The sequence below is a fragment of the Actinia tenebrosa genome, unplaced genomic scaffold, assembly GCF_029948245.1.
Source record: "Actinia tenebrosa isolate PJP-AT-01 unplaced genomic scaffold, QUT_ActTen_1.0 PGA_scaffold9__36_contigs__length_13948895, whole genome shotgun sequence".
Taxonomy (NCBI): domain Eukaryota; kingdom Metazoa; phylum Cnidaria; class Anthozoa; order Actiniaria; family Actiniidae; genus Actinia; species Actinia tenebrosa.
Window position 1 is genome coordinate 8925337 of NW_028292586.1, and position 16471 is coordinate 8941807.

The 16471-nt window shown below is 41.2% G+C and overlaps 1 protein-coding gene across 1 annotated transcript; it reads right to left on the minus strand.

Moving 5' to 3' along the window:
- Window positions 1-8: 8 nt before the first annotated feature.
- On the minus strand, window positions 9-5423 carry LOC116287720 (uncharacterized). Its single transcript, XM_031694410.2, has one exon. The coding sequence runs from the start codon at window positions 5421-5423 to the stop codon at window positions 9-11; it is 5415 nt and encodes a 1804-aa protein (XP_031550270.2).
- Between the last annotated feature and the right edge of the window lie 11048 nt (window positions 5424-16471).

The following is a 16471-nucleotide window of genomic DNA, read 5'->3' on the forward strand; positions in this document are numbered from 1 at the left end:
CTTATTTCTTAGACGTGACCTCTTCGGTTCAGGAACCTTACCAAGACCATGATAAAGTCGTCAGTTTCCAGCGATTTTGCGACCTCCAAGTGGACGGCGCGGGAGTTCATGCACACAAAGATGGCTCCCCATCTCTTCTCGGTTACTCGTCCTCTTCCTCTCTTGATATGGAAGGGTCCAAAATAATCTACCCCTGTGTAGGTAAATGGTGGTTCATATGGTGTTAAGCGAACTTTTGGTAGCTCACCCATTTCTTGGTTTGTCGTTTGAGGTCTCTGTTTCTTGCAATCGATACATCTTCCGAGGATTCTTTTTATGGCAACTCGTGCTTGGATTACCCAGAATTGTTCTCTCAGGAGGGCTAGCACTTGCTCTTGACCACAGTGTCCGTTCTTCTCATGCAAGTAACGTATCAAGATTGTCGTAACGTGACTCTTCCGAGGCAAAATTATTGGGTGCATTGCGTCATGGGAAATTGGTGCCTTAGCCAATCTTCCACCAACACGAAGTAGACCATCATCATGTAACTTTGGGCTTAGACTTGCCGTGGGGCTGTGTCCTTGAACTTGTTTCTTCTTCTTGAGGCTCTGCATTTCTTCGGAAAAGGCTTCACGTTGCACGATCCTAGCAACCTTCAATTTAGCGTTCTGCAGGTCTTCAGTAGAAATACGTTTCTCTTTCACGTGTCGGGACTTGATCCATTCGGTGAATTTGACTAGCCAGGCAACTCGGCGCAGGAGTACTATCCAGTTGGAATACCTCCTTGTAAGTTCCTCCACAGATGATCTGCGTTCAGGTACGGTCAGATAAGCTTCTTTCTTAACTTCCAGATCTTGTACGCTAACTTCTTCAAACTTGTTCTCGGGCCAGTTCTCTTTCGTCTTCCACAGAAACTCTGGTCCTTTAAGCCAGCGTTGGTTCTTGAGATATTCTTCAGTGTCAAGACCACGGCTTGCATCATCTGCAGGATTGTCCTTGCCTGGACAATGTCTCCACTGTTCGGGCAGTGTTTCCTCTCTGATTTCGGTCACTCTGTTTGCGACGTATATTTGGAAACGTCGAGTTTCGTTTCTGATATAGTTTAGAACTATCATGGAGTCGGTCCAAAATGTTACTTGTTGGACATCAAGCTCTAGCTCTTTCCTCACTGTCTTGTCAAGACGCGTTGCAAGTACCGCTGACTGCAATTCAAGACGAGGGATGGTGAAGGTCTTGATAGGGGTGTTTCTGGACTTAGCCATCACAAATGAGCATTCGATTCTTCCATCATGATACTCGGCTCTCAAGTACGATACTGCTCTATACCCGACCTCGGACGCATCACAGAAGTGGTGAAGCTCAAGAGAAATTCTTTGTTCACTTGTTCGCGTAAAATAACATCTCGGTACGCATACTCGCTCCAGCAGTGGAAGATTCTCTTTCCAGGTTGACCATTTTTGTAGGATCTCACCTTCAAGTGGTTGGTCCCACTTATACTCCTTCTTCCACAGTTCTTGCATGATTCTTTTTGCAGGCAATATCACCGGTGCTGCAAAGTTTAGAGGGTCGAAAACCGCACTAATAGTTGAAAGAGCTCCTCTCATTGTATTCGGTTTCTGCAATTCTGACACTTTAAACCCAAAGGTGTCTGACTCAACATCCCAGCGTACACCGAGGGCTCTTTCTGTTGGTAGTTCTTGGAGTTTCAGATCGAGGAAGGACGTGGCTTTCTTTTCTTCTGGTATTTCAGCTAGGACCTCGCGGTCGTTGCTGATGAACTTCGTTAACTTGAAGCCTCCTTTCATACACAGCTGTGTCAGTTGGTCAGCCATGCGCGTTGCAGCGTCCGCATTAGGTAACGACTTTAGGACGTCATCGACATAAAAGTTGTTCTTTACAGTGTGAACTGTCGCAGTATCGAAGTCGTCGCTGTTGTCATCCGCTGTTTTCTTCAGGGTTGAGTTTGCTGCACACGGCGAGTCTCTTGCACCAAATATATGAACTGTCATCACATACTCTTCAGGAGGATCATCAGCATCTCCACTCCACCATAAGAATCTTAGAGAGTCTTGATCTTCTTCACGTACTCCGACTTGATGGAACATGCTTTCGATGTCCGCTACAAGTGCAACTTTGTCTTCACGGAATCGCAGTAATACGCCAAGCAGACTGTTCGTGCAGTCGGGTCCCTGAAGCAGATTCTTGTTCAATGACGTACCTTCATGTTCAGCAGCGGCGTCGAAAACGATACGCACTTTTCCTGGCTTATTAACGTTCGTAACTCCGAAGTGAGGTAAGTACCATGTTCGCGGTCCAATCTGCGAAGTTTCTTCAGCGGAGAGTTTGCGCGCGTATCCTTTCTCGATGTAGCCATTCATGGTGTCACGATACACTTCTTCGAACGCTCGATCCTTTTGAAACCTTTTCTTGAGGCTCAACAGTCTCTTTTCAGCTTGCTCGCGATTGTTTGGCAATTTCACATCATCTTTCTTCCACAGCAGTCCGGTCTCGTAATGTCCTTCTTTAAACACTGTTGTCTCTTCAAGCTTCGCTACTGCTCTCAGATCTTCTCTTGAAAGCACCTCTTTTTCTTTGACATTCTGTCTCGTTCCATAGTCATCTATCTTCCAGAATCTTTCTATCTGTTCACGTAACTTCAGGTTTTCTATGTCCGTAAAGTGCAAGTCAAGTTTCGTTCGTTGTGTTTTTCCTTCAATAGTACCCGTAATGACCCACCCAAGGGGCCCTCTCTGAGCCTGGAGCTTACAGGTAGGTTCATCAGATTTCTGTACTTCAATTATCTCGTGTGCTTCGTCAACATCCTTGCCAATCAACACAGATACCCGCGGGACTTCTACTTCCGGTACTTCAATGTCTATCAGATGAGGGTACGCATTTCTGTTGATATTGGAAGGCAAGAGGTCTTCAAAAATGCTGAATTTTTGTGATATCAACCCTTCCTCTACTGTGATTGGTTGTCCTTCGCCGTCGGCAGACTGTATCCGGAACTCAGCCAGTTGAAACTCTTCTTCTTCTTTATTCATCAGCGTATTGACCGATATTCTTTTCTTTCTTCCTTTGAGTCCTATCATCTCTGCCACTTCGGCGTCAACTACGGTGGCACGGGACCCGTTGTCCAGGAGTCCATACGTCGTTATCGCACTTCCATCCGGCGCGGAGATCTTTATCGGTACCACGTGCAGAAGTATACTTTTGTCTGTATTTCGTACGTTGGTTGCGTACTGGTCGGTTTTCCTCTGTTCAGGAGCAGGCCTCTGGTCGTTACTCGGTGGATCCTTTCTTTGTTCCCTTTCTTCAGCTTTCTTGTCGACTGGGGCTGCTTTCGGTCTGAGAAAGTTGTGTAGCAGCTTGTGGTGGCGTCGCTCACTTCCGCATCCACAGCTCTCGTTCGATTTGCATTGTGTTCTTAAGTGTCCCGCTTTCAAGCAAACATGACACAGTTTATTATTCTTCACGACGTTCCATCTGTCCGTGATGTCTTTCCTTGCGAACTGTGTACAATGTAGAAGGTCGTGGCTTCCAGAGCAGCAGACACAGCGACCCGGCGTACTTGCGTTTTCTGTTTTACTACCGGCTTGATACGCTTCCTTAGGTCTGACGTCGGTCGTGAAGGTGGCGGTTTTCAGCGGAGGTTGAGCTTTCATTACCTTGTGAGTGAATCTCATTGGTCTAGCAGTGTTCGTTTTCGATTCACTGTTCCGTGATGAAGTTGTAGTGACAAAGGCGGGATCGTTCTTGATTGCTGCTTGTCTTTTCACAAATGCCGCAAGGTCCTTCAACTTCGGTGACATCCCTTTCTCTCTGATGAAGTACAGGGTATCTCCCCACCTTGCTGATAGGTAGTTTGGCAACCTACTTACGATCAGCTTCAGGTTCGACGTCGTGCTTGCTTCAATTTCGTATTCTCCTTCCAGCTTCTTCGATGCAGATTCAAGTTGTTCTGCAAAGTTACGTAGTCCTTTGTTGTCATCATGGGCTAACTTTGGACCAATGGTCAGTTTTTCGATACATGCGGCTGCAACCGCGGATGGGTGTCCGAATCGTTCCTCTAGCAGCTTCACAACATCGTCGTACTTGCATCCAGACGCTCGTTGAACTACTTCATACGCTTCTCCGCAGACAAATTTCGGTAAGAACTCCAGTTTTTGTCCGTCGGTCAATAATCCGTCCTCTAAATTGTCTTTCAGGCGGCTTCTAAGACTGGGGAAGTCGTCAGCATCTCCGGAGAACTTTACAGGCTGCATGGCTTGCAACATGTTCAACTTCAGCATAATTGCATTGTGGGTTGTAGTTTCTTGTAAGATGGATTCTTCTCTTCGAGGTCTCTCAGAATGGTATCTTTCGTCGGCCATAACGTTTTGGGCGTGGCTCTTGTCAGCGCTTTCTTCTTGCATGTCGTACCTCTTAGGAACGTGGGAGTTTCTCCAATATTCATCGTACTTCTCGGGGCATTGGGAGCTTCTCTGGTATTCATATTCGTATTCTCGTTTTATTCTCTCATCGCGGTCATCCGGTACATGGATGCGTGTGGTTTCGTTCACGACCCAATCAGTGGTCTGGTCTTCCTTTGTCAAGGGGGTGCTTGTGTAAAGGCATGGTCCACGTGGTAATTCTAGATCGGACTCTTCATCCTCTGACATAAATTCGGCTTCCTTTTCTGCTATCTTGGCTTCAAATCTCAGTTTTCTTACTGTTTTTTGCTTCTCTAGTTCAATGTCTATCTTGTGCTTTTCCATTTCCGCTTCCAATTTTGCTATTTCTTCAGCTTGTTCTGCCATCATTTTCTTCAATTCCGCGTTTTTCTGTAGTTCTCGTTTCTTCGAAGAGCTCAGCGATCTAGTTTTCGACTTAGTAGACCCCCCTGCGTAGGAATATTGGCTTATTGTCTCATTATCTCTTTGTCGGCGAACTGGCACCTGCTCGTCTTCTCGACATTGTTGTGCCTGTCTCAAACGCTCGCATGCGGCATAGGCACACTTGTGATAATTATCTTTGGCATGTTCGTGTTGTTGTCTTACTCGTAAAAGTTCTGTTTCACTTACATCTTCCTCGATGTAAACACTGTATTCATTTCTGTACAAATCCCATGCAAGTTCTAATTTCTTTAAATAATCAACAATTTTTTCGGCTTCGAAGCATCGTTCCACGTCTCCAACTTGGTTGACAAGTCTTGACAGGTGGGATAAATATCCCGCCAAGGAATGTCGTCTTTGTGTAATCCGTTCGGCTTTACGGCCTTCGAAATCTTTCATATTTTCTTGAATAATTCTCTTACCTCTTCGGGATCCAAGATCCAACTCTCGCTCAAGTTGTCTCCCATATTCAGACGGTCCTTTTATCATGTTTTCAAGTTGTTTTTCTAATTCGAGGATTCTTTCATGTTGTTGCTCGATGGTCAAGTTCGGGTTTCCTTCGGCATTCATCTTGTGTTTTCTTTCTCGATCAGTTCGTTCAGATTTGACGATATGTCGAATTTTGTAGTGGTTCTAGATTATCTCGAGGACTATAGTCAAGATGCGTGACGTTCAAGTTCTAAATTATCAGTTTATTCAGAGTTCAGTCAGTCAATGATTTCACAATTCCACGCTGCAGGATTAATTTCACGAGTTCAGGTTTTCACGAGTTCAGGTTTTCACGAGTTCAGGTTTTCACGAGTTCAGGTTTTCACGAGTTCAGGTTTTCACGAGTTCAGGTTTTCACGAGTTCAGGTTTTCACGATTTGCTAGAATGACAATTGCAAAACCTTCTGTGAGAATATATTCTGTCCAAGAAAAACGGAATCATTATACTTACACATATGTGCTGTCCTGAAGATAAAATCATTCGAATTCCGGATTCATTTTTAAAAACCACAACAACTTGTCTACTCTTCCCTATAACAACTCTGTCCCATTCCCACGAGCTCCTTCTCTCTCTCTCTCTTCCACAGGGAACCCACTTCTATCATGCATAAGCTATAACAAACATTAACGTATGAAGGCTATAATTGTTGATTTATAGTAGTTTTTCTTATGTTATAATAGATTCACCTATTTAACCTATTTAGTACAATTACTATTTATTGCCTAGTCTGGGTCAGAAGACCACATACTATATTAATTCTGTATTGTATGTGATCTTTTTATAAAGCAGTTGTGGACATATTTTGCTACTGCAACTGCTAACATTTTGGGCGGACTTATAAATAACATAAACAACTCGTTCTCATTTAACAAAAGAGAATCATTGTATGTTATTTATGTTCTTGAAGATTTCTTCCCTTAGATTTGAATATAATGTACAGTGAAGAAGGAAATGCCTCTCATCTTCTACACTATCTGGGCAATGGAAGCATCTCCTTTCTTCTGGTTTTTTAAGTATTCCCTTGAATGCCTTCAATTTTCGATTTCAAGGTCGTGATTACTAATTCTCAATTTGGTTAATGATTTTCTGTGTTCAGTAATCTGTTTTTACCAGACTATATGTCCTTAATTTATTTTTTTGGCCTGGTGGGCCTCTTCTAGTTTTTTCATCGTTAAAGAGTTCCCCTTGCCAGACTTGAATTTCTATATCCGTTAATCTAGTTTTAATTATTTTGAATGGGTTCTGACTTGAATAATGACCCTGCCCCCCTTTGCACCAGCCCTCCCCTCCCCCCCTCTAATTTTTGACCTGTCCCTTACATGTCGTAACAACCGTAGCAAGACTTTACAGCTTACCTTACATGTTGGAAATCTTTGAGTTCAGGAAAGAAAGAGAGACAAATGTGTTGTCGGGAATGCGGATGCTCGCCACAAAATTTCGACGATACCCCTGAAAATATATGTCAGGGCTTAATTTTTTATTCTGTTTTAACATGTGCATCTCAATACAAGTTAACGTTAGTCAAGACTTGTCACTTACCTAATTTCCTCAAAGCATGCTCAATCTTTAGGATCTGTCCAATCTTATCGAATGATACTTCTTTAAAAGAACCTCTGTTGTAAATCTAAATGCTTGGTGATTTCTACTATTGCATACAAAGAAAGTAGACCGACAAAAACAAGAATTATAGTATGCCTTTCTCACCTGCGTCTTAATCAAGGACCATTAACTATGTAGACTGAGAAGCAACAACGTAGAGACATCCCGGACTTCTCGTCCAGGCAAAGGTTTTGGAATTATGTTTTATATGAAACATGACAACCACTTTGATAAATAATGTGAATTTATTTTGCTTTTAATAATAACTTTTTATAGAAGTTCATAACTGCTTTGCTTTAAGATATTTACGCTTTACAATCACTTTCTTCTGGAATGACTGCGCAGCTAGAATGTTTTTAAAAACAAAATATAATTTTGAACAAATATTTTTTACAAATAGAAACACGTAAAAACTAAATAGTTCATTAACTTTGTCAACTAGATGACTTAACAAAATAAAACGCATTCTTTTTGGTAGAACACAAGAGTGATTACGCGGTGTTTGGGGTTCCTGTGTTTATGTCACGCATTCTTCATTGTTTTCAAAGTCTGTCGCGGTAGTGTCCATTTAGATATAGCACCGTGTTAATAATGAGTGAAATTAAGGTAAGATATTCCAAGAATATAATATTATAGCACGTTTAAGCTCCTTCTAATACATAAGGTTAGCTTAGTTTTTGATATTTTGACATTTTTGGCATCGATAGCGTGATCCGATATAGTGATGGCCAGACTCGATTCAACTGGTTTCAGATCCAGTCATGATGAATGCTTCGAACCTCTTCCAAGAGATTTTCCTTGATTGTATCAGCTCGAACATTGTAATTAAAGTATTGTACTGTGGCTTTAGGAAGTTTATTGTGAATTGCAAGCGAATAGAGGCATGATTTCGTGATTTCAGGGGTCTTATTCGTGGATTGTAAACACAACGCCTTGTAAATTGATGTCAAATATGGCTGAAAATGGGGTTGACATACAGCGCTCTCCAAGTTTCGTTTATGAATTGCCCCAAAATTTTATTTTATAAAACTAAGCCATGGGTATCCCTCTTTACTCCTGGTGCAATAGCTTTGAGCTAGGCCATGTACCAGTGGCGATACAGATTTTTGAATATGATGCACGTAAAACCTGGTGAAAACGTACAAATAATTGAAAAATCTATAAAATATTAAATTTGTATCTTGCTTTAAAGACAAATAGCTCTAAATAGTCACTATCATATCAACTTTTAGTCTGGTAAATTTATTTGGTAAAATATGTACGAAATCTAGTGATTTTTAGCACTTTTAGGAGTGCACACGAACGGCCTTTGAAAACCGGAAATGACGTCAAATTTCACATTTTCGCGCCGTTTGCCGGAAATAAAATTCCGATCGAACTAAAACTTATAGCGATGAATTCAGTGCATGGAGGCCTTCACTCATGCCAATTTTGAGAAATTTGGAAAAAAATTATTTTGCAACTCATAGGTGACCCTTAGTGCAAACCCCTCTTAATAATAAACAATATCAGCATTATTATATCGGTTGAAAATTAGGTCAAAACATACATAAATTGTAAAGAATAAAGCTGCTTTATTTTGTGTCCGGAATTAGGGCCCATTGTCCGGAATAATGGCAGTTTGATCTCCTCGAAAAAGATTTAAAAATCGCTTGAAATCATCACTGAAATGACCAGATTCTTGGTGACAGTATTTTATACATACAATCTATGTCCGTTCAAAATATCTTATTGTAACGATAATTTTCAGTAAAGATATCGCAATTTATTATAAAACCGTCCGGAATTAGGGCAGCACACTGTTCTGAATGCCACCACGCCAAATGTTTCCAGAAAAATCCTGGCTTAAAGTCGAATATTGGATTTCTTCTACAGCGTGTGATCGATGGTGTTCAAACGGCCGTTGTAAAGCGTGAGGGGGTCACGTCACATACTGCATTCTGATTGGCAACAAACCCAAGTCTGTCGGGGAAGGGGAATTTGTTTCGAGCTTGGTATCACTGTTCGGCCAATCAGAATGCTGTATGTAACGTGACCCCCTCACGCTTTACAATCTTGATAATAATTTCTTATTTTTGTTACGAACTTCGTTTTGCCCACCGTAACTTCCAACGTTTAAGCTCTTGGTCGATTACTTAAGGCGATGGCATATCATTACAGTAGAGATCAGTTACACTTTCAAGTCAACTTCGATTTTTCAAATAACGGATGGCACCAGTCCAAGCAGGGAGGCGGCAGTGATGCTCATATCTGAAACGGTATCAAATAAAACGCTCGTCGCCCTTGATCTGCTCCTGCAATTTTCAGTTTGAATTTTGCTAGTTGATTGTTACAATTGATTTGGTATACTTACCAGAAAACGGTTTGTCCAAGTGATTTATTATATGATCAAGGAAAGGAATGGCAATATTCATTTTGTAGTATTCCTGCGGTGTCTCTGAGGAAATGTTGCTTCTGTGATTTTGGGTTTTTGCTATACGCGGCATTGCTGGCTCTACACAACTTGATTAGCCATTCTTTCAGAGTGTTTGAAGATTTGGCTGAAGCAATCATCTACATTGTCCCTCTCTTGTTTATAGACTTCCTTCGTTTCATTTATCTATAGAAGGGGGAAAAAAAAAAAAATATGAAAAGCGTAAACCATGTAAAGAAGAAATAGATAATATAAGAAGGCAAACGTAGCCATATCATACCATCATATGCACGTATGACATCCACAGCTCTACCTTGCAACAACATAGTTATTCCAGCCTTATTGTGATAGGTACTGATAGACTGTGAGGAAGACAATTATGAAATCAAAGTCTGTTAAGGACTTGTGAATCTACTGTGCCTCGCTTCGATTTTATGCATCCTAATCAACATACTGCTCATACTTGTCAACATGTTGCCTGATCCTAATGACTTCTAACGCTTCCACACCGTATATGTACGCTTGGTAAAAATGACTAAACGCTATATGGCGCTGAGCCCATCTGGTGCGACATACATCAATATTTGCTTTTCGGTTTGATTCAGCTGCAACACCTCCTTTCACTACTGTTTCCAACAACCCATTTCTCTTAGGGCTGTTTAAAAGGTAACGGCAACAATTCTTCATCAAATCAAGGACATTGCGTACAGGTGTTAAACTGCATGAATGACTTAACACAAGATTAAGTGAATGACCACTGCAGTGAACGTAGGTGGCTAATGGTGCATCTATTTCGATTACAGCTTGAACTCCAACTGTAGCCGAAGACAAGTTGCTAGCTCCATCATAGCCTTGGCCGCAGTATGTTTTGCAATTCAAGACCGAGATCTAGAAGCGTTTTCTTGATTTCCGAAACTATTCTCTCTCCTGTGATCCGTTCCAGCTGCACAAAGAAAATAAATGTCTCAAGGATGTCATCAGCCTTTAGCTCAACATAGCGTATACAAAGGGAAAGCTGCTCTATATTGTGGCTTGTGACTTCATCAGCGATTATAGCAAAAAAAAACGAGCTTCCTTGATCTCGTTGATGATGTTTTTAAGAACAATGTCATTTGCTAAAATATCACTTATCTCATTTTGAACCCTAGGAGATGTGTATTTGGCATTCCTCATTTGAGTTGAAGTGAGATGCACATTCAGGACTTCATCATATTTCGCCAACAACTGTAAAAGCTCCAGATAGTTCCTGTGGTTCCCAGGCTCATTTAAGTCTTCATTTGATGCTCTTAAAGCTATACACTGTTTAGCACAGAATATAACAACTAGTCCAGCAGATACGTGCGAAGATTGTGCGTTTTGTGATAAAAGCATGAAACTTGGTACAAAGTTAGTGCTTACCCTAACAAACATTTTTGAGGGTAGGGCCATCCCATAATTTTTCTTTTACAGAATTTACAGATCTTTTTGAAAATTCACCAAAATCATAATTTGGGCTCCCTGTATAATTATATTATGCCTTTTAAAATATCGGTAAAAAGGTACGAAAACTCTCATTTCAAGCACGTGATGTAAAATAACTATAAATGAAGAGTTTTCAGCTTAGGAAATCGTTAAAGTACCTTGATATTTAATTTATTCCTGAAAGCAACGTCCATCGCAGGTGCAGAGAGCTGTGCACGGCAATTCTGCTTTAACACACTTGCACCTTCCAGTACATCCCTTCTTACAACCACAGCGTAGCAGTTCCCGACACACTTTTGTGGCCTCAGGAATATCCGTCCAGAAAGTAGCCCATCCAGCTTCTTGTTTAATCCATCCCCAGTCTTCCGGTGAAGGAAGTTCAGTTACCACGATGTCCATCTGGGACCAGCAATGTCCAGCCTGGTAGGTGGCTCGTTTAATGTGCTGAACCAGTGCTGCTCGTGTCGGTGGTAGACAATCTATACCCCTAGCTTTCTGGCAGAAAAGGTGTTTGCGAGCTTGGTTGATGCAGGTCTGACTACTAGTGCGGTCGTAGAGCAGTATAACAAATCGCTCCAATGGGGCCAACCATTCCCCAATTGTTGATGGTGCAGAGGCTAACGCGCAAAAGGCAGGTGTTACTTCATTGAAGTTGTTCCATGTATCCCATGCTGTCTTCTTCCCTTTGCCAGCAAAGAAAGACACCGTGTCACACCCAGTCATTGCATGGAATACAGGTAAGGCTTTACTTCTATCAGGGCCAAGTATTTGCGCAAGGGTATGTGCTGGTATATACCTGAAGGTTTTACCTGTACCAAATGCAATCCATATCTCATTGCCTTCCAGTCGAGAAGCAGACGTAACTGCAAGTACAACGACGTCTGTGTCAACAGTTCGAATCGTGACTTTCTTATAGCCTTGCATCACAGCATCTTTCAAGTGAAGCATCATTCTTGTGTCCGCTTCCTCGTGCGTGCATGGGGAAAGTACAGATTCATCTCTTTGATGATTACATAACACTTCACTTTCCACTGTACTTATTATTTCCTTATCGCTGTCGATCGACATCGTTTGATTCGCCAAGAAGCCAAACAACTCTTTCTTATTTTCTTCAATTCGTAGAAACTCGTTCCACTTTCCAGGAATAGCACTCGATGGCTCAACACGTCTTCTGATCCCCCTTTCCTCTTTTGGATCTTGCTTCAGCTTTTAGACTGTCAGGGAGATATACGTCCCACACGATATCTAGTCGTTTAGCATTCATCAGTTGAGCTTCTATGTATGGCAAAATGACTTGTGTTGCATAATCTTGGAAGGTTTTTGCAGCTCCAGGCTTTAGCATGTTCACAAGTGCTGCCCCATCGACGATGATAACTTCCACAGCAGGACTGGCCATGACATTTGCGTTTTGAGGTATAAGATGTTCTAAGCAGTGTACTAGGTCAGACTTTGTTCCCGACCTCATTGTGCCATCAGATTGTGATAAGGATGGTGGTTGTCCCTGGTTTTCGTGTTTAAAAAACTCATCTAGATCGCCATTACGGATCTGGCAGGAGATGTACAGCCTTGAAAATAGAGAGCAGTCATTTTTCAGAGAGCTAACTTTCTGTTGAGCTTTGGATTTCTTTGCTACAGTTGGTGTTCTGAAGAGCTGAAGCTTATTCCTCTTTATAGGCTCTGTAATAGGCTTTGATCTGTCTACAAGCCGTTCGGTAACGTAGCTGTTGTACTGTTCTTTTCCGATACTTTCGATTTGACGTACAGTGTTGACTACTGCTGAATCTGCAATATCTCGACTGTCTAGTGCAAGAAGATCGTCACTATTTTCAGTGAATGGACTTCCCATTTCCTCTATGACTGTGGTTAAGGATTTTACGTCACGCTGAAATGCAATTTGTACATGCTTTGATTCTTCGTGATGGTGGTTATCGGCAACCTTTTTCTGTCCTGTGTACATAGCAACCTCAAATTCTACAAATAATACAATGCAAGAAGATATTATTTTGGGTGCACACTAAATAATAATGATCAACAGATATTACAGAGCGCAAGAGCATGTTGCAAGCTGAAAAAGGGCAATTTCATGCCATAAAGAAAACTGTCACAAATATTTGTATCACCTGAAATAACGCGGGCAATTTCAGGACCAGAAACCATCCACCGCCTTAATGCCATTGGGTTTTCCGTTAAGCCTACAGCTCCACCGTCTCCTTTTACACACGCATTGTTTTGTTCGTGGGCATGGTCTATTGCTATGGTGGAAAATCTGTTGGGGGTCTTCTTCACTGTGAAATTTCCCTTGATGAACTCATTAAAGACATTGGGGTGAGTTTTGTGTAGTGCCACCATATCTCTCAAATGGACGGGTATCCATCTTGCGTAGTTGGTATGATCCAAGGAGAAGAACCAAGGAACTAATTTGGTGAGAGCATCAATGTAAAGCATGAAATTTGCTTCCCTAATTGATCTTACAAATATCATTACGTGAAGCTCCAACTGCAAAATGATGTACCAGAACTGAAATTGTGGGAATGCTTTAGCTTGCCTGTCGCACCATTCATCCAAAGACAAGGCGGTCTCTTCTTCGCTTCTCACACTGTTTCTATACTCTATGTATGTCTTATGAAGGAGTAGGTAGAGACTGCTACACGTAACCTATATATAAGATATTATTTTCACATTATACTCTACATAATTATTCAGTAATTTTTATTTTTTCATGTTTAAGAACATGATGAATTATTAAAAATTCATTTGTTTTTATTCGTTTTCTCTGTCTTCCTTATTTTTAAACTAACCTGGTGTGCACGTCTGGTACGTGTCACATGAGAAGCCTTCAGAAAAGAATCCGCTTTACCAGGAGATGCAACATCTGCGTTTACTAATGCGCCTGTCCACCCACTTCCTTCAAGAAGATCACCAAGCATCTTTAAAGCCGCCATTTCGATGTGAAGTCCACCCATCATAACAACAAACTGGTCTTCTCCGTGACTTGTTGGCCAATTCCACTGGATGCTTTTCGCTATCGCATATAATGGCTGGTCAAAGGCAACAACTGGTGCTTGTTCAGGATTCAAGACTTGCAATGCTGCTCTCACAACATCCATAGAATGGCGGATCATAGCTATTGACTTCGCTTCATCGTAAAAGAGGGGAAGAAGGGAAGAAATTATTTGTTTGTCATTTTCATCACTTGGCTGATAGTTGGAATGATATGCAGCCCAGGAAAGTTTTTCGTCGCCTTCAAACGTGCCTCTAGACATCAGTGCTCTAACCTCTTCCAACCAGCTGTGGATATTACCAATTAAAAGACAGTTACGCCTTTAGCATCATTTTAAAATATTGATTATTTAAATCATAATAAATAATATATACCTGTATTCCTTTTGCAAAGCAGGATTGATAAGATGACAATCAGATTTATTAGAACCATCAAGCTTAGGTATTGCAGCATCATTGTGTCTTAAAACAACAGGTTCTACGGTCATGTACGATTCAGGAAGGTTACCAATCTTCTTACTTTTAGAACTAGAGTCTGAAGAAACTGGAATGTCTCGTAAAATCCCAGAGAAGTTGTTGTCTGCATGTTGGAACAACGATATTCCGGTGCCGTGGAATGAGTCGTGGGAACTTGTAGAGCTCGGATTGTGGTCTATATTGTCCACTGCGGCGGTTGTGAACAGTTTTCCTCTGAGTTTTGGCGGGCATACAGCCTTCTCTGATTCATAAAAGCGAATAACTTCATTGCCGAGGTCAGTGGATAGTTCGAGTACTCTGTCATATGAAATACTCAGCCCAAGACGGAACAGAGTGTCTACGAGCTCGCGTTTGCGTGTCTTTGTATGCACCATTAAACCAAGGTAGATGGGAAGGGGAGTTTCACGTTCCTGGCTGTGTTTGACATTAACTGAGGTGCTGTTTACTGATTTGTCCTTGTCTTTCTTCCTGCGTCTTATTGAACTGTTGTACATCAATAACTGTGAAATCGTCAGAGCGGACTGGACCTTTGGTGTATCATTTGTGAGTGTTTTTATGTTTGTCCCATTCATTACCATCGAAACCAATGCCAAGAGTGAAGGCGGAACAGAATTCTCTTGGCACTCAGTGTCAAAAGACCCATTGAAACTATTCTTTGATTTAAACATTTCCTTTCTGACAATTGTTGCAGCTCTGGCAAGACAGACGGCATCGTTGTCGGCATCATATTCACATGCTTTTCCTAAGGCATTCCCAACATCTTCATTAAACACAAGTAGAACTTCTCGTCCTTGCTTGATGGCAATGTAAGTCAGGGAAATAACTCAGTATTCTCTCTTTTAGTCTAGTGGAATGAATACGCCCTGTTGTGATTGTTCCAAGCTGCTCTAATCTTGCCTTGTACATGCTAATTAGATCGGATAACTTGAATACGGGTGCTATAGCGTCGTCCAGACGACTTTCTTCAATATATGATACAAGCCCTGCAAATGCAAGTCCATGATTAACAGCGTCCGAGTCTTCTTCTTCCTCATCTCTCTTTAAATCACGTGCTTTGTTATAGAGTGAAACAAGGCATGATAGATGATACTTTGCTTCTTGGGCAATAAGGTCTCCACCACTTAGCTTAACTAGAAGTTTCTGGTCCTGAAGTTGGTAGGCACACTGTCTAACACGTGTATCAATTTCAAATGTTGAAATGCTGTGTAGTGTAGAACCCTCATTGGCTTCAGGTTTGTCACAAAAGAAACACAGGTTGACGTTTGGAGAAGAAACTGTTTCTTTGCTCTTACGGGTTAATTTTGCAGGGATGCTCGAACTTTCCTCTTCAGGTGCTTTTCTTTTCAATGCACGATTAAGTTTTGTTTTATTATATTTCAGTCGGCACGAATCATGCCACTTCGCTTCATTATTTCTTAATGATATTTCAATGTCTTGACCTTGATTTAGTAGTCTAAATACCTTTAATGACTTTGGTAAGGCACCAATCTTGTTAAAATTCCGAAGATTCTCGGCAAGACTCTTGTATCCTGCTCCAGCAATAGAGGTATTTGAACTTCCAGTTGGACAACGAAGGGATTCATTTGATTCTTCTTGGCATATGATGCACTTTGTCCAGTCAATTTCCCAGTTTTGCGAACTAGAACTATCCACTAAAATTACTTCAGACTCCACAAGTTTATAAACTTTTGACATCGTGCCATTTATTGGCTTAAAATGGAGGATCTACTTACAGAAATATCAAAGATGCCAGAATGGACGCCATTTTGAATACACAGGAAGCCCACTTCGTGAAAACAGAATCCCGATGGTTATTTTACAAATTAGAAATATTTTTTCGTGTTCAGAAGCCAGCAAAAACTGCCTTTTTGGAAGTTTACAGCAACTGCTAATTACATCGTTCTAAAAAATTACGATTTTTACAAATAAAATTTTTATTGGTTTATTCACCACAGGAAGCCCAAACTTAGTTTTTTGTAAAACATTTTCTTGGTGTCAATGCCTTAAAAGAAAAATTATGGGATGGCCTTACCCTCAAAAATATTTGTTAGGGTAAGCCCTAACTTTGTGCCAAATTTCATGCTTTTATCACAAAACGCACAATTCACTAAAAATCTGCACATATCTGCTGGACTAAACTTCAAAAACGCTCTTTAAGATTTTCCTATTCCGAAGAAT